General features: G+C 54.1%; 1 protein-coding gene across 2 annotated transcripts in view; it reads right to left on the bottom strand.

Annotated features, from left to right (window-relative positions):
* Osbpl5 (oxysterol binding protein like 5) overlaps positions 1-18,302 on the bottom strand; it is a 55,269-nt gene that overhangs the window by 26,059 nt on the left and 10,908 nt on the right. The window contains exons 1-3 of one of the 2 annotated variants that reach the window (XM_085693408.2): positions 13,041-13,205; positions 3,978-4,134; positions 1,924-2,006 (exon numbers count right to left, since the gene is read on the bottom strand). In XM_085693408.2, coding sequence (XP_085549534.2) covers positions 1,924-2,006; positions 3,978-4,113 — 219 coding nt within the window. In that variant the 5' untranslated portion in view covers positions 4,114-4,134; positions 13,041-13,205. Of the gene's footprint in view, positions 1-1,923; positions 2,007-3,977; positions 4,135-13,040; positions 13,206-18,302 lie in introns of those variants that run through there. The other variant, XM_048458209.3, reaches the window with a different exon arrangement.

The raw sequence follows: 18,302 nt of genomic DNA, 5'->3' as shown, positions 1-18,302 counted from the left end.
AGCTGAGGGTGAATGACAAAGCATGGGCCAAGCAGCAGGCCTCTAGGGACAGGCCCTGTGGGTATTCTGCAGAAAGCTCCCCAGCCTGGCCTGCTCCTCCACGTGGCTTGGTAGATGCGTCTCTTCCTCTGCCCCCAAATGGTCTGCATAGAAGGAGGACAGCTCTGACCACACTGGTGGTGACAAGCTCCCTTTACTTGACCAGGGCTTAGATAGTACCAGCCCTGCAGGGACTGTGGTTAGCTGCTGTCAGAGTGCCCCTGTGGGGCAGCTAACTCAGTTCCTGCTCAGACTAGCAGCTGGCATTTCTCAAGAACTATAAAGAGATGGACAATTCAACCATTTAATGGTTTAAATTAAAACACTATTTACAGAAAAGAAATGGCCCAGTGGTTAAGAGCCCTCGAGAGGACCCAGGTTCGATTCCTAGCATCTACGTGATAGACTCCTAGGCTACCAGGCATGCAGGTGCTGCACACATGTGCATGCCGGCAAAACATCCACACACAAAATAAAAACAAATGCATCTAAAAACCAAACTATTTACAGCCTTCCACCAGACCAGGTTTAATCAGCTATGTGTATTCTAGGCCACAGAGAAAGAGGGGAGGCCAGATGGGGGCTTGGGGTGGAATACCTGCACACCAGAGGCCACAGGTCACCCTTGTGTCCTCATATATACTGGGCCACACAGGAACACCTAGGAAATGGGAAGGCCCCTCAGAACTGTAGAATTTGAGGGTTTTGGGGAGGTGACTCAATGAGTAAAGCACACACCACAAAAGCATGCAGGCTGAAGTTTGGATTCCTAGAAGCAAGCCATCGAAAAGTAGGACAAATGTTGTAACCGCCTGTAATCCTACCAATTGAGAGGTAGAGACAGATTCCGGGGCAAGCTGGCTAGCAAGAGCTACCAGAATTCGTTAGCTCTGGGTTCAGGGAGAGACCCTGCCTCAGTAAGTAAAGGAGAGAGCAATAGAGAAGAAAGGACACCCGATATCAACTTCAGGTCTCCACCTACATGCACACATACCACATATACCAATGCAAACTTCACACTGCACACACACATACACACACACACACATATGCAGCATAATAAGATAAGCTGTAATTGGGAACAAATGAAAGAAAGTATTTACAAACCACACATCTGAGAAGGGCAAAGGATTGGGAATATATATAATGCTTACAGCTCAATAAGAAAAGACAAGCAACCCAAACGGAAGATAGGTGAGAGACTCAGCAGCATCCCCCAGGAGGATGCACATGATGCCATGCAGATCTGAGTCAACACAGAAACCCAGCCATGCTGAGACGCCAATCAGGAAGGCTACAGTCAGAGACAGAATAGAAACCCTCGGTGCTGGCTGGGGAGACCTGAGGGAGGGCGACCGGGGGCATGCTGGGGCTCACCAAGTGCACAGGAGTTCTGCAGTTCTTCAAAAATGAAACAAAGAATGTTTTAGAAGTGTACAGTTACTTTAGCACCTGGCAAGTTCACAGAGCGCTGTGGCCCAGACACATGTGTACATGGGTGCCCGCAGCAGCTGTTTACTGCAGCTAGAGAATGGAAACCACCAGGAAGTGGCTGCAGAGGGAACAACACAGCGGAGTGTGGAAGAAGGAATGGAGCAGGCTAGTAGCTTGCAGGGTCCCCCTAGACAGAGGGGCTTCCTTTCACGGGGACTTCCTACTCCCCAGATAGTTCTGTCTGGCACACATCTCTTCTCAGGTCCCCTGGGCTGTGCTCAGCTTCTAATAAACCGAGAGCCAGAGACTAAACCCCATGCAGCAAGGGTGTAGCCTGAGAGTTGAGGCTTTTCCTTTTAAGTATGGGGACCACAGGCTCAGCCAGCGCCCTGCTGTTGTCCCTTTAGTCAGGCTCCCTGCTTCCCAGTCCTCCCACAGACAGGCTCTTACCGGTGGCACCTTCGTGGCAGAGCCTGGGGTCAGGGGCTCTTCATCTCTGGGTGGTGACGGGCCATTGGACTCCATGTCCCTCCCTGGAAGACAGTGGGTAGGACTCCTCAGAGAGTGCCCCAAGGCTGCCTGGGAGGGGCAGGAAGCCACTAGAGTGTTGTGGCCCTGAGAGGTGGAGTGAGCTTCAGCAAAGGGTCCCAGAGGCTCTGGCCAGGCCCTCACAACCACAGAAAGGAAACGGGAGGAGCTGGCGGAAACGGGGGGCAGCTGGGCCAGTGGGGTGTGACTGAGGCCCTTGGATCACCAAGCAAGCATGGTGCCCAGGCTCAGAGGCACATTGGTTCAAAATCCAGGACTCGGGTAGTCCAGGAGTCTTGCTCCAGATTAGCTGAAGAGGTGGGAGAGAAGCTTGGCACCTGGAGTCCTGCCCTGTTTCCCTGTACTCTGCAGCCCGAAGGAGAGAGATGATGGTGGGGTGGCCTGAAGCCAGTCATGGGTATGATTTGGCTACTGTCACCCGCTGCCTGGGTGCTGTGGTTTATAAGAGGCCATGAGTCAGTGGTGGGGTGAAAATCTTCCTGAAGCCACAGGCCAGCGATGGGTATAAGGGGAAAGAACAGTTGGGAGGCTGGGTGTTCTGTAGAGCACTTCCCAGGAACTCTGGGAAGGTCTGGGAAGAGCTGGGCAATGGGGACATCCTCTCCAGAAAAGCTAGGACAGCGGCCTAAGGAAGTAGTTCTAACCACGAGTCAGATAGCAGTAGCCATCTGAGGTCATCTAACATCCCGATCTGGCATGATGACTACTCCCCCTGCCCCCCACCCGTGACTGAGCCTCAGGAGCTCCCACTCTCTGCCCATACAGCCCCTGACTCAGGCCTTGGTGACGGGGAGGCAGCTGTCCACTCTCAGAGGCCACATGTGAAAGGTGCATCCTGGGTGGGGAGGGATCATACTCCAAACACCTAAGAGCACAGAGGTGTCACATGACGCCATGTCAGTGCAGACAGCCTAGCACTGGCTCTTTGCCGCCATACATATCCTGTCCACACCCCTGCTCCTGGGACCTCTTGCATTCCTTGAAGAGGGCCTGGCGCTTCCCAGTCCTGCCCTGCTCACTCAGTCCTTCCACAGATCAAGTCTCCAGAAACTGACTGGGGTTGCCACTACCCCCTCTCCTTCCCTCCTCCCCACGGGAACCCAGTCTTCCTCTCCTCTCCTCCCTCTGTTCCTGTGGCACAGGTGAATGGAGCCTGTGGGTTACATCCTTGGCATCCACCTTCCTTGTATGCCAGTGACTGTCCAGAGTGCCTTCCTCACTCTGAGCCTCAGTTTCCCCTTCTGGTGGCTGAGACTGTTGATGGCATGACTCTCCTTCCCTGTCATGACCTTCCGCCTGTCTCCTCCTCACTCTGCACCCAGCCTTGGGAGGTGGAAGAGGGAAAAGGGCAGGGCTAGAGTCCTTAGGAGCTGCGTGGTCCCACTTCCCACTTCTCAGGGACTCCTGAAAGCGAGAGCTAGATGTGTTAAGGTTAGCAGTTACCTACAGCGTAGAGAGGGCTCAGCTCGGACTCGGTTATGGGTGGGCAGGCATGGAAGCCATAGGTCCAGAGGCCATGAGACCATTCATTGTGGTGGGGTCCACATTCCAGGACCCAGAACTTCATCCACAAGTGGCATGGAGGCAGCACAGACTGAACTGTTCCCTCCCAGGGTTCAGGACCTCTTGGAAGTGGGACATAGGTACTAATGTTGTCTACATTTTATAAATGGGTAAACTGAGTCCCAATAACTGATCTGCAGGCACCCAGCTAGGGCTGGATCAGGTGCCGGTCCTCACAACCCTCAACTGCCCTCTGTTGTCCCTAAATTAGTCCCTTGTCAGCAAACTTGGTGCTTCAGCATGCTGTGCTCCCTTTACTCATGAAATCCGTAGTCTCCTTCCTGTGGGAGCCACCCTCACTGGCCATGAAGGTCCTGGAGGGGTGGGACACCAGCTGAGCTCTCACAACTGCAGGGTCAGGGGGACCTCTGCTGCCCACGGCCTGCACTGACCTGGGGTGATGGGACCAAGCTCATTTTCGCAGCCTAGAACCAGGTTCCGTGGGAGCTTCCGGGGGTCAGTCTTCTGTGGAGTAGAAGCTGGTGGACACAGCGAGAAGCGGCGCCGGAGAAAGGCCTCTTCCTTCATGGCGTGGGTACTGAGGGGCTTCTGAAAAGAAGAAGAGGGGGGCATGTGGTCAGACCTCAACTAAGGCCAGGGGGAGGGTGCTGATGAGCCCATAGAGAAGTCAAGAGAGGACAGACCAGATGGCCCCAAAGTGTCAGGAGATAAGCTGGTAGGAGGCACTATAAGGAGACTGGGGTGTCCTCGACCTGCTTGTTCCATTTTAGGACACATGAGATCCATGGCACTGCCTGAGTGTCTCTGGTCTTGTGTGGGTCCCTGGACTCGAAGTCCTGAACAAGCTGAGAAGGTGCAGGTGTGCTCTGACAGGTTCATACCAGCCTATGACATCACCTACCTGCTAGGAACAGCCCTGGGAACAGGAGAGGCCACAGGGAAGGAATGACAGCCAGCCACTCCCACACTCTCAGCCACTGCAATTTTTTCAGCAGGGCCCAGGGCCCCACAGCCTCACCCAAAACAAGGCCTGCCAGCTGAGCACAGGTGATCAGCCACCTCCCAAGCCTTTCCCTGTTGACTGAACAGAACCCATCCAGTCTCAGCTACTCTTATACATGAGAAAACCACAAGGGCCCGGCTCCGGAGTTGCCTGACCAGCTTTCAGCCTCTTGACCAGCTTTCCCCCTTCCCAGCTTTCTAGGGACATGGCCTGAGCCTTTTTAGCTGGCCAACAGCTTCCCAAAGAGCCAACTTTACCTCCCTTTTTTCCAATGGCCTGATCTCAAATACACATAGCTTTCCTGCTGGACCGGGTGGGGCTTCAGGAACAAACAGGGTACCTGGAGTGTCAATGGTTCCAGGGGTTTCTGTCCGCAGTCCAAAGCCTGCCTAGTTCAGCTAAGATTCTCTGACTTGTGCCAGGCCCAGGGCAATAGAGCAAGCTGGGCCCTTAGGGACCTGCAGGGGGCAAGAGGGCTATCTCTGGCAGCATAACAAAAGGTGTTGATGGAGTTGGTTTGCCACACCTGGAGCTTCACTTTCTTTAGGGATTGAGTAACACAGACTTGGGGCAGGGTTTACAGTTTACTCTCAGATGTCCCATCAGGCCATCTGCAGTAAGTGTGTCAGGGGAGGGTGTGTGTAAGTAACTAGAGGGACTCATCAGAAAGTGCACCTCATGTGCACACTATCCTGTCTTCCTCACTTCTCTCCATCTACCTAATCATTCATTGACACATCTGTCTGTCCTCCCTCCTCTCCTTTCAACCATCCAGTACTCACCTCCCTACCCAGGTATCCATGTGTCAGTCATCCATTCATCAGGGTGTCCATGCATCATCCACCTACCCACCCATCCATTCACCACCCATCCATCCATCCAGCTATGGATCCATCCATTCTCTCATTCTCTCATCTTCCCTTCCTAAATCTTTCCAGTCAGTCAGTTGACCAGCCTGGTTCCCACTTTCTTCTCATTTCCCCTACACTCAGACACACGAGGTGGGAGGGGCAGTGACTACCCAGCCAACATGAACAGAAACCCCGCCCCCACAGTCCCAGTACAATTCAGGTGTACACCCAGAGCCATGGACTCTACAGCTGACACCTACAGGCCAGTGGAGGCCCAGCAGCTTCCTTCAATCTGCTCGCTCTGCAGGAGGCTTCAGTTCTGCAGAGCTATCCTGAAGCCCCTACTCCCCTGTCCTATGGCCCTGCCCTGTCCTGTTGTTAGAGGCCTGCTGTCTGGAGGACATTGTCACACACTAGGTGTGTGTGGGGGGTGCATCTCACAGGCCAGCCAGTCTCGTAGTGCCGAGCTCTGCCCACCTTGTGCCACTGGCCCTTGTTCTCCACTCCTTTCACCTACTGGACTCTGGCCTCTTCACAGCCCTGACAAACGCTGAGCCCGAGCCCGCTGAACGACCTCTGCATGGCTCGGCTCTGCTCTGCTCTCTCCATGTCCCCACCCCTATTGTACAGGCTGGGTTTTGTCACATTCCACTCAGGAAGAGTGTCCTCTGGGTGACCACTCTTTGGCTGCACTGTGCGCATTCTCTGCATAGCACTGGAGGCTCCTAAACACCCTCCCTGGCAGTTCTTTACTTTGTTAAAACTCTTGGGCAAGAGGGATGGCTCATTTCATAAAACGTGTGCTAGACAAGCGAGAGGCCCCAAGCTCAATCCTCAGAACCTGTAATCCCAGTGCTGGGGAGGCAGAGGCATGTGGATCTCTGGGGCTGGTTGGCCAACCCGTCCGGCCAGATCTGGAAGGCTCTCAGCTAGTGAGAGTCCCTGTCACTCTGAGGAACTGCACCTGAGGTGTACACACATATGCATATGCACACACGTGTATCCTGTGCTCAAATGTGCACTCTGTCTGGTTCTGTCTTGCCCACCACGTGATCCCACCACCCAGGGAAGCAACAAATGAGGCAGGTCCTGGACAGGGATCTAGGAATGTGGGGCTATAGATGATGCTGGCGGACACTGATGGAGTAAAGCTGTGATCCCTGAACAGCGTGCCTCCTATACTGGGCCCACTCAGTCTCCAGCTCAAGGAGGGGCTTCAGAGAGGTGACCAAGGCAAGACCTGCTGTCCACTGTGCAGTCACTGTTTCTAACTAGTGGCTAGGTATAGGGGGCAGTATTTGTAGAGTGCTTGGAATGGCTGAGGACTGGGGTAGGAGGCAGGGACCATCCTATATACAGAGGGTCAAGCAGTCAGTCAGCGCTGGGCCAATGGTCTCCTCCCAATAGAAGCTCTAGATTGTCAGGCCCTGGGAGCTCAGCCCCTATGTATGCCCACCCATGGGAGCTCCAAGGGAGGAGTGGGACTAGAAAGAAGGATGGATGAGGAAATGGAATGCTGGTAGCAGCAGCAAAGTCCTGGTCCTCTGAGTGACTCAGGAGGACTATGCTGCCCACCTCTGGCCCATGGGCCTTTTGGGAAGTCTCCTGGACTTTGACGCTAGGTACCAAGGTCCAGCCAGATTCTCTGGATTCCGAATTCTGCTTACCCAAGGCCACTAGAAGCCAAAATGTGCTTACCCCAACTATTTTCTCTAACCAAAGTCAGCAAGGCCACCTCAGACCTCACAGTTACTCAGTGCCATCTGAACGCAGCTGGTCCTTGCCCACAGTTTCCAAAGCCACTCCCTGCTGCAGAGGAGCCAATTCTATGTTTAGTTGTATCATCCTCCTGCTCTCATGATCCTCATGTCCAAGTGCATGAGGGGGCCCTGTGGGACCTGAGAAGAAAACCCAAGGCAAGCATACAACATACCAGGACTTGCTTGGGTTCATGGGGTGGAAGTCTAGGGTGGTGCCATTTCTGCCCAGGAGGGACCTAGCCTAGAGAACCTGACCCACTGAGGTAGGATCACACAGAAGGCCAGGCCATGAGGCAGAGGCCATGACCAGCAATACCCAGTTCTGGCCTAGGCCTCAGAAGACAAGCTTTTGCAAGATAGGAACACAAGGCAATCCAATAGGTCAAGGGCAGGCTGGGGAGCCAGGACTCCCCATGGAATAGCCTAAGCCAGTTACCTCCAGAGTGAAGGCCATAACCTCTTACTATGCAGTAAGGTGTGGTCCTGGAAGGCCGATCAGGCAGGCAGGAGTAGAACCTGCCACCCAGCGCCCCTGCTTTGGGAGTGACAGCTTGGGGTAGACCCTGTGATTACAGCAGACGGCCTTCCTGAACAGGACCCACTCCTTAGGCTACAAAAGCTGCAGGTGAAGCATGGATGTCGCCTACCTTCCTCCTGCTGGTTCTGGCAGAGTGGCCCTGACCTGGCAATTCTCACAAGGCCACCCGGCCTGGCCATCAAGCTAACCTCTTTGCTCTGTCTGTAGTTAGAGCCCACAGAAGGTAGGGACATACAGCCTTCAGGAAGGGGCATTTAGAACGTGGCTTCAGAACCCAGACACGTGACTCTGAGGTGTGATGGGAGCATGGGTGAAGCAGCAGGGGTAGACTCATGATCCACAGGGAGTCAAAGCTGAGTGTCAAGTCAGTGACAGTGTGAATGTCATGAGACCCAGGCAGGGCCTGCTTGCGGGCAGAGCATATGGAAATAGGGGTGGGCTTACAGGCTATACTCTGAGGGTGGCTAGACGAGGGGCAATTAGGAGAGGAGGAGAAAGGGGGAGCCACCATATTCACCCCAGTCAGTGTATGGTCTTTCTTCTCTCCACCCAGGTAGCTGAAGTGTGTCTCTGCCTCCACAGAACCTTCTGTGGGACTCTTCTCCTTCCTTAGAGAATTAGCTTTTCCATAGAACGCTTCCTCCGGCAGCTGCTGAGGGACCCATATTTTCCTATAGTCTGTATGGGATCTGTGCTATGCCATATTGCGCTTGTGTGAGGGGCTTCCTCCTCAGCTGATTTGAGCCCTCAAGCCCTGCTGTGCTTCTTAGGCGAGGTACACACACGGCTAATGTAGTACTTCTGCAGAGACTTAGCTCATGGATGGGAACTGGGCTCGGGAGAAGCTAGAGTTGCTGACACCAAGGAAGGTTCCTGAAGGCTGCTAGCCGGGGGGGGGGGGGGGGCTACCCATCCCTGAGGCTATGAGCTCTTCTGGACAAAGCAGTGGCTGCTCAGCCAGAACAGGGATAGACACACCCTCCTGAGAGCTCAACTTCCTGTTTCAGACCCTTTCTGGATCCCTCCCTACGGGTACCCAGGGCTAATGGGCATGGGGTTCTGAGGTCCATAGCTCCCACTGTGCTGCTGGGGTCACAGTGAAGTACATCCATGTACCTGGGCCTGGAAGCAGCAGGGGCTCAGACACTCATGCCTAAGAATCACCATGTTGCTATCTTTCCATGACTACTGATCCTCCTTATCCATTTTCTCAGGGCTTCTGCTCTCTCCTGCCCAGCTGAAGGTCAGGAAGGTGGCAAGGCAAGGGCAGGGGGCGGAGGCAGCTGCAACTCTTACCTTGGCCCCGCCCTCCACATGGACCCAGACAGGCTCCTCAGATTCAGTTTCCCATCTAGAGCACAGAAGCTTGCCATGGATGGCATCAGGGGTGATGCTGCCTCCCTGTTCCATCAGTGCCATGTCCCTGTGGACAAGGGTCTGGAAAGTGGGCAAAGATCCCTGAGAGCTGGGACACCTCGTACCGTGGGGACACCATCACCTATGCCATCCACTTAACGAGAATACCCCTCCATCTGAGACCCTCAATCCCCAATGAGGACATCCCTCCCAGCTGGGTCACCCCACCAAGAAAGAGCCAGCTCACTGCCCTCCGGCTGCCTTCCAAGCAGGATCTGGCCTCCACAGCACCACTCCCTCCACTGCTGACAGACGCCCACCTTCAGCCCAAACAATGGATTCTTTGTGGAGAAAGGTCAGGACCACACAGGAGGAGGCGTGGAACTATGATCTGGGCCCAGGCTCGCCTGGACCTCAGAGGGGGAATCAGTGAAGTCTCCCATTCCCAGACTCCCTTCACATTCCACCTGCACACTCAAGTAGATGAGGCATTCTGACCTAAGTCCTTTCTGTCATCCTGCAGAGACCTGGGGACCACTAGAAAGACCATGGCTGCGTGGCCTCAGCTGGCCACATTCATTTTCCAGCTATGTCTCTGAGTGGGGCCTTGAGGTACCTGCAGCAGCCAAGTGATCTCCCATGGCTGGCACTGTGGTCTTTGGGTAGCTTCCTTCCTACAGTCCCTGGGGAGCTGCTGGAGGGAGGCAGGCCAGGGTCCCTGGGGAGAGGTGAGGCTCCAGATGCTGGGGCTCTCTATCATGGGTGGAGGCCTCCATCTCTATGTATGTGTTGATGGTTCTATCTGAACTTGGAGTCTCATTAAAGGCTATTGGGGGGGGGTCAACCCTTGAAACCAGCTCAGGGGTGAAGGACTATGGCCTATAAACTCAGCTCTCTGCATACTCACTGAAGAACTGACAGACTTTATAGAATGATTGCAGCTACCACTTAAAAGGCCTGTCCCCACCATGTCCCGTCCAGTCCCTGCTGTCCCGTCCAACTGAGATGACTTTGATTTTGGACACAAACTGCAATAGAGACGATGCTCTTAGTGGTCATGCAAGCTGGCACGGAGGACCATGGAGGACGAGAGGAAGAACAGGGGATAGTGCAGCCAGGGAGAGGGATGGACCAGGTTTCACAGGGATAGCCAGACAGACTTCTGGGGAAATTCCACTGCAGAGTCACGGTCAGTTATGTACCGAGTGGGCATACCTGAGGGGCTCTCGGAGGGGGTTGGTGTTACAGAGACGCCCCTTAATTTAGTTCTCCCACTCTAGTGCCTAGCATGCCATCTCCAGTGGGATGGGTGCTGCAGGTCACCATCTACCCTGGGTGGGGACTGAGGGCGCGACAGATAACTGCCACTAGGTCACCCAGCAGGAAAGCTGGGTGAGTGCTAACAGGAATTGTTGACTGACCTGGTCTAGCCACTCACTTTCCCCCATGTAGGCTGTACGACCTGGATGGACCACAAGAAGACTGGAGGAGACAAGATGACCACAGTCTCTCCTGCATCCTCCCTAGTAGCACCAGGGACCTGAGGCCCAAAGGGCAGCAACTGCCAGGGCTGGCTCTGAGAGACCTGTACACCAGACACCCCCAGTTCCTCCTCTCCCACTGCTTGCCCCACTCCCATCTACTGCTCACCCCACCCCCACTGGGGCTCCTGTCTTGGGGAAGTTCATGCTTCCTGGATATGGTGGGCCTGCTTGGACTCTGGACATGGTTTCTGCCCCTCAATCAGAAAGAAGGACACTAAGGACCCCGTATGCCAGTATCTCTAAGATGGCAGGTGATCTGGCTAGCTGTATGAGCCTGGTGTCTGAGACCAAAGAAATTGCCAGAGGGACCTCTGCTGCCTGCTGTCCCCATACCAGTCCTACCATGGGATCTGTGGGTGCCTGGCTACCCCACACATCTAGGAGCTACCACCTGTGGGGTGTAACAAAGCCGGACTGGCCCAATACTAGGGAGCAAGGTGGGGTGAGGGTATCTCCAAACTGCCAAGCATGGTCGCAGGGGTCCTGTGGCAGATCCATACCTTGGAATGTGAAAACTGCCAGGAGGCCCTAGATCAAGTGACCACTGGAGACAGACATCCCATACTTCATTAAGTTCTATCTGCTGAGTGTCAAGGGTCACAGGTGTGGGACCCTGGAAGTGTTGTGAGGAGTCCAATGTCAAACACTGAACAATAACCACATCAGACATGCCCACCCAGGCCCTAGTGGTACTTGGGGGACAGGGCTGGTAGAGACCACATGGTAACTAATGTCTAGTCTTGACCCAGTCCTAGCTCTAGATCAGCTCAGGGAGGCTTGTAACATAGACTACAGAATAGCCCCAAATTACCTCCCATCCCCCCTTGTCCTCTGTTGCAAGAGGCATCCCACCTTGAGAGGGCTGGGGAAAGATTTGCATAGTTGTGCATCTGGGCTGCGGTGGAACTTAAAACCAAGAATCCACCATTCCAAAGGCTTGAGGGGAACTCCCAAAGGCATCCCTCTGGGGCTCCACCATGCAGCAGCTCCCCTCTTTGTGTTCACCTGGTCACAGGCACTTCATGCTAGCCTGGTCCAATTTTGTATCCAACTGTCCTCTCTGCTTCCCCTAGATGTAATGAGCAATAAGTTCCTCACTTGCTGGAGGGGTAAACTGAGCCCCCTTTCCCCATGAGCTCACATGCCCCCTGCCAAGCTGGAAAGCGACTCTCCCTGAGAGGCTCCTGCTCACCTGGGCTCTCTCTCACCTGGCGTGGTCAGAGTTCTGGCTTCCTTCATGCAATACTTCAGACCCCACATGTCCTTCTGCCCTAGTCTGTGGGCTGAGTCACATAGCCCCCTCTGTTGTCCACCCCATGAGAAGCTTTCAGAAGGGCCTGGAGTGGACAGAGGACCTGGGAGCTTCACGCAGCTGGGGTTGTCAGGGGGAGGGTTACACGGTGAAATGTGAAATGCCCACAGGGCAAAGCTGCCACTGATAACTAGGTTTGGCAAGTTCAGTCTCATCAACAACTCTTTCGGGAGCCACCCCTGCGCTCCTGCCCCTGCTTGCTGAGTATGGCAGATGCCAGGCAGGCAGCGGGCCCCTCCCCTTCTTCTCTACCTCCCATTGCCCGGAAGGATTCTGGTGCTTGCAGCAATAAAGACCCTGAATATTTAGAGATGGCTCAGGAATTAAAGTATTTACCGTGCAAGCACGAGAACTAGAATTTTGGTCCTCAGACACGCGGAAAAGCCTGATGGGTGTTTGGTATCCCATCCGTAATTCCAGCTTCAGAAGGCAGAGACAAGGGATTCCCAGGGCAAGCTGGCTCAAGGAAGATTAGCCAAACCCACCAGTTCTGAGTTTGATTGAGACCGTCCCTCAAAAAAAAAAAAAAAAGACAAACAAACAAAAAAAAACAGGTGGAAGAGTGATCAAGGGTGATTCCTGACATCAACCTCAGGTTTCCACACAATAACTATACACATGTACGCATTCACATGTACCCACACATGTAAAAAACATACATGCACACATGTATAACACATGTAAAATAGGGAAAAAGAAGAAGAAAGGGGAAAAGGGTCCTGAGGCTTCTAGCACTCTCTCCCGCCTTCTCTCCATTTGACAGATGTGGTAACTGAGGCACAAGCAAACACTGAATCACGCACACCCTCTCGATGACTGCCAGTGTCTGTGGGGACCACCAACCAGACCAAGACAGCCCAAAAGAAGAGCTTTAGGTTCAGACACCTGGGGCCCACCTCCCTCCTTGCTCTGCTCTGCTCCCACCAAGAACCCAGGGCCCCTCTCTACTCGATGCTCAGGGGACCCCACCCACAACCCTCCCTCAGGCTTCACGCCTGGTGGTTAGTTCCTTTCCAGTTTTCATATAGGGAAACTGAGACAGGAAAAAAGAAGTCAACTGAGTCCCACAGTTTGATTCAGGGCCGGAGCCGGAGCCTCCCTGCTCTGCCAGCCCGACCTCCTGTACTCACCTGAGGCCAGGGTCTCCCACGGCCGCGGCCTCAGCCCTCAGCCTCTTCTAATCTAATCACTCCAGGAATTGGCTGGCAGCCTGACTGTGCTGCTGCTGGAACCCAAGCAGGCGAGAGGTGGCAGTAGGTGCAGGACCCTCGTGGATAAGCAGTTGTGACAGCCCTGGCCCCATACCCTATGCTGCGGGTTACAACCTCAGCTGGCCCCTCCCTGTGCTTTGTGGGGAAACTGGTTCCGTCAGTCAGGTGAAAGCTACAGTGAAAGCTGCAGGCCTTTCTGACAGGTGGGTGGGGCCCAGCACTGCCAGGTGCCATTCTCCACCACACCCCAAGACCGGCACAGTGTTTGTGTGAGGGGTGACCAACCTGTGGGCCTTGGTTCTGGTTTCTCTAGTCACAGGCCTCTGAACCCACTCCCCAGCTCCAAAGGCCCACAGGTGGGTACATGGGTTTTCAGGTGGAAGAGAGAACTGACCATAGGGCCTGCCTGTCCACTCTGGACTATCTCTATGGAGGGCTCAGCATGCTTCCTGGCAGGGGTTCCAGTGAGCACCGTGCAACCTCTCTTCCTCCATCTTTTTAGCCCAGTCTAGCTCTCTCCTCTTCTTGTCAGAACCATTGGAAGTCCTGGGTCAGTCCCTCCCGAAGAAGCCCCCTTCCCATTACTCAGATGGATCAGGGTAAAGATTACTCCCCCTACCATAAGGACATATCATTGGTCATTCCACTAAACATCCCAGGGACCATGGCCTGACTCTTCCACTCTTTAGCAGAGTCCCTTGAAGGGCAGAAAGACAGACCACTTGAATAGTAAACCACAAGAGACACTCTGCCACGGCTGGCTAGTTGCTTGGCCAGTTTACTAGCACCGAGTTATAGAGGGGTCCAGAGACACCCACCCCCACAGTGGTCCCAAGTCCCCAGAGCTATTAGGGCTAAGAAATAGTTCCAGAGGAGAAGCGAGAAGGCATGTCTGGTCCTTAACATTCCCAAGCCTAAATTTGGATCTGTACGCTGACATTTTGGTCACACTCTGAAATGACAAGTTCTAAACCAGGAGCACAGCCACAGGACCCGTGAGCAGCAGGAGACAGGTGAGAAGAGAGAGATGCTTGCAGGCTGTGTTGTAGAGGCCATGATGGGTCCCTGGTCACATCACACTCTCAACCCTTCCCACCCCCAGGCGTTTTAGGGACACATGCCTCTGAAGTCTGACCACCTTCAGACACCTGGGACGAGGGCTTGGGCATATGTGAGGCAATATTACCTTACACCCTACAAGGAACTTCTGGGGCATGGGACCTGGTGGAGTCCTTGGGGTGAGGGGTCAGCTCATCACCCTTGGGAGGGAACTCCGGCTGAAAGGAGGCCAGCTGGGGGCTAAGTCTAGAAAAGATACCTCTGTGGAGACAGCAGGGGTCCTGTAAGGAGTGAGACGTGCCAGAGTTGAGGCCGAGCAGGATCAAAAAATCTCAAGGCCAGGGGTCGTAGGGGAGATACAGCTTGGGTTCCCACTGCCAAGCTCCCCATTTATCTTCCACAATTATGCCAAGCTCACCTCACTCAGATCAGGCTGGGCCATGTCCTGCGGCCTAAACGTAGCAGAGTCAGGGTTCTGGAGCAGCCATGCCCACGATCCCTCTTTTCATGTCTACCCTGACATGATACCGTAACCTCAGCTCTACTCCTCCGACCTCCACAATTCCTCAGACAAAGGCCGTTCAGAGTTTGGGGTCAGCCCAGGGAATAAGCAGCAAGCAGCCACAGCAGCCACACAGCCACAGCAGCCACAAACAGCCAGAGCAGAAGCAGCTGCAGCCACAGCCGCATGGGACTCTTCCATTAAAGGTGAGCGGCTAGTCTAGGCTCCTGGGCCTTCATTTGGTTCTGGGGTCACGAGAAACAGGTACTGCCAAGATGCCCATTGTATAAAAATAAATTGGTAAAGTTGTGGGCTGCCTAAGGTTCTGGAGGCCCTGTCCCAGCACACAGGTATATTCCAAGAAGGAGAGCCTCCTGTGTCTTGTCTATCTGCCTCTTAATCAAACAATCTATCTCCCAAGGACTGTTAACAGGTGGCCATAACCTCGCTCTGGTGCTAGGCAACTGGAGCCTAAGGGCCAGCTGTGGTCATTACTGATGAGCTCTGTATGGTAGCACAAGATCCTTGCTTCCTGCTTCCTCTCACCCACCTTCACCACTCATGACCCTTTTATTGTACACACACACACACACACAGAGAGAGAGAGAGAGAGAGAGAGAGAGAGAGAGAGAGAGATGCAAATCGGCACACAAGCATGTGTATGCACATCACATCAGAGGTGCCAAACGCCTCAGCCATCTGCTTCTGTTTCCTCTGCTGTGTGGTCAGGGCAGGGGAGCTGTATGGCTGTGAGTGGCCATCGAGGCAGCTTCCTCCACAGAAAGTCAGTGAAGACCTAGTCTCAGGGGGAGAGTCCCGGGCCCCCAGGGAGCAGACAGTGCAGTTTGATTTTCCTTGTTTGGATGAGGGCTTTTGGAAGACTGTTTTTCCGATCCCAAGGAAATACGCTGATGCAATGGCTGCTGTTCCTCCCAGGTTGATCCTCTGGGGCAGAGAATCAGACCAAGTGTCTCAGAGCTTAGGAGGGGCCCAGGAGCACATCCAACATGGCCAGGCTGGTCACTTAACACAGGAGTGTGGACCTGGAGAGGTAGCTCAGGTCTTCTTCAGGGCCAAGACAGTGTGGAATGCTGAGGCTCAATGCCTGTGCCCATTAGGGCAAAGCACAAGATCCCTCAGGCTACCTCTCCTCCTCAGGCATCTCCCCATCAGTTACACTAATCCTCCTTCCCAGCTCCTCATCCGCTGCCTGGGCAGCCTAGGTCTTGTCCCTGTCTTCATTGCTCGTATCAGTAAATAAGATAGCACACTCTCCCACCCCAGTCCCCAGCCCAGGACTGATTGCTGCTGAGTGGTGTTGCTAGTGTAACATCGCTCTGTCCCAGAGCCCAGCCCCTTTCTTCATCAATTCCATTAGTTGGGTCTGCGGTGCTGGCTCTTAGCTCATCTCCCTCAGAGACTCAGGAGCTCTTGACCACCACCTAAGGGTATAGAAAGTGGTCTTTGTCCCTCCAAAACATACATCTAAGTCCTAATCCAAGAGTATGGTGTCTTTGGGAATAGGGTATCTGTAGAGGTAACTAGTTAAGAGGTTCCTAGAAGAACTGGGGTCCTATTGGTCACAGAACGGAGAAACAAACACAGAGAGAGTGACGTGAAGATGCAGGAAGGACTAGAGGATTGTGGCTGCAGCTTAGTGACCCCAGGTATCCAGAAGCTAAGGAATTAGGATGGTCCCTCCCTGATGGCCCACAGAGGCAGCCTACCCTTATTCTCACCCCGAGGAAAGACTACACAGAAAGGCATTTCTACTGTCTTGATATCCAGTGTCTGGTCCTCTGTGGTGGTGGCCCAGGATGATGACATAACTAGGTGGGGGAACCCTGGCTGAAGGGAGTGGACACTCCCCACCCCCACCCTCACTGTGTGGCATTAGAAGTCTCTGCTCCCAGCAACACAAAGGCCTTAGAAAAAGTCACGGCTGTGCCAGGTGACCCACGGCTGTGCCAGGTGACCCACTGCTGTGCCAGGTGACCCACGGCTGCGCTAGGTGACCCAAACAAGGTGACCCACTGCTGAGCAAGGTGACCCACGGCTGCACTAGGTGACCCACTGCTGTGCATGGTGACCCACGGCTGCGCTAGGTGACCCACTGTTGCGCTAGGTGACCCACTGCTTCACTCAAACCCAGCTGTACGACCTGTCCCATCTCAGGGGCTCCCCAATAGCCCCTAGCCTCTCCCCACAAAGAAAAGAGGGGTTGGAGGTGAGTTCTCATCCTGATTCCCTACTTAGCACTAAGCCAGATCTCCTGCTCCTCTTTGATTCACTGCTGCACACCTGCCTAGCATAACCCAAAGGGAAATCAAGTCGCCTCAGAGAACTGTTGTTGGGTGCTGCAGGGGCCATCCCATGCCCAGGAGTCGGGTGGTTCTCAGGGCAGCATGACGCACTGAGATGGCTGAGTTCTGAGCAGGCAGGACACAGACTGTTCTCTCCCAGGCCTCACATGCAGAGAGAGGCCCCTGGCCTGGTCAGCTCCTGGCCCCTGCCTACTCCTAGGGAAAGACTCGCACTCAGAGCTCTCAGAACCAGTCCCCAAAGTCCCTCTTTACTCTTTGCCAGACTGAATGCGTCCCTGTCACCTGCATTTCCTGATGGCACTGGCAGCTTGGGTGGCCTCACTCAGCCCAGTCAGGGAAGCATGAGATCTGCCCTTGATGCTCTTCTGGTCTCTGGACGCCATCAAGGAAAAGGGGGCTGGCTCCCATGCCTCCAACCTGCTCCTGCCTCTCTCATCTGTTAGAGGCAGTGGTCCTGGCAAAGCCCATGGTGGATGAGCTAACCTAGGAGTGTTTGGGTCCAGTCTGGACTACATGGTTAGAAAAAAATGATAAAACCATCTCAAAAATTACAAACCAAAAAAAAAGATAGTAAGCATTCAGTGGCTATAGTATAGATAAACACAGGACAGCTAGGCTAGGCACTGGGCTCCTGGATGTGATTTAATTAGTCATGTGGCGCACAAGATGCTAGCCAAGCGCAAGGGCACATACTTGTACTTGGGAAGCTGAGGCAGGAAGATCCTCAGTTGGAAGCTAACCTGGGCTAGGTAGTGAGTCCTGAGCGGTCGGGCTGCCTTGAACCATCCCTTCGTGAGCAGGACTCAGTGGCAACCTGTGGTCTTCCTAGGTTGACACATACTGTTCAGCCATATTCCTCCATGGCTTCCTCACCTTAGACAGGTTCCAAGGGCAATCCCAGGGCAGCCCATCTCAACACCATGGCTAGACAGGTTTTCCTTTCCTCCCTCGTGGTTCCATGTGTGTCCCTCAGGAAGCCGCGGTGCTCAGTCCAAGAGGATAACCCTCCCTGAATAGGGAAGGCTGGGTCTCAGTCCAAGGCTCCTCTGCTAGAACCTCCCAAGCTCTCAAGGCTCGTTCACATTTCTAACACCACCACTTATCTGGTTGCCCAGGCAACAGTGGACTTAGCCCCTCCCATAGGAAGTGCAAGGAGTCTGGAGCTGTGGCATTGGCACAACTGTAGAACACTATGGTGTCTCTAGAGTCTAGTGTAGCACTGTGTGGGAGATGCTAAACGGTGCTAGTTCCAACCCCAGCTTTGTATAGGGTGGTGACCTGGGGAAGCTCTCGTCA

The sequence above is a fragment of the Myodes glareolus genome, chromosome 7 (assembly GCF_982192425.1).
Source record: "Myodes glareolus chromosome 7, mMyoGla1.1, whole genome shotgun sequence".
Lineage (NCBI taxonomy): Eukaryota > Metazoa > Chordata > Mammalia > Rodentia > Cricetidae > Myodes > Myodes glareolus.
This window is presented reverse-complemented; position numbering and strand designations above follow the sequence as displayed.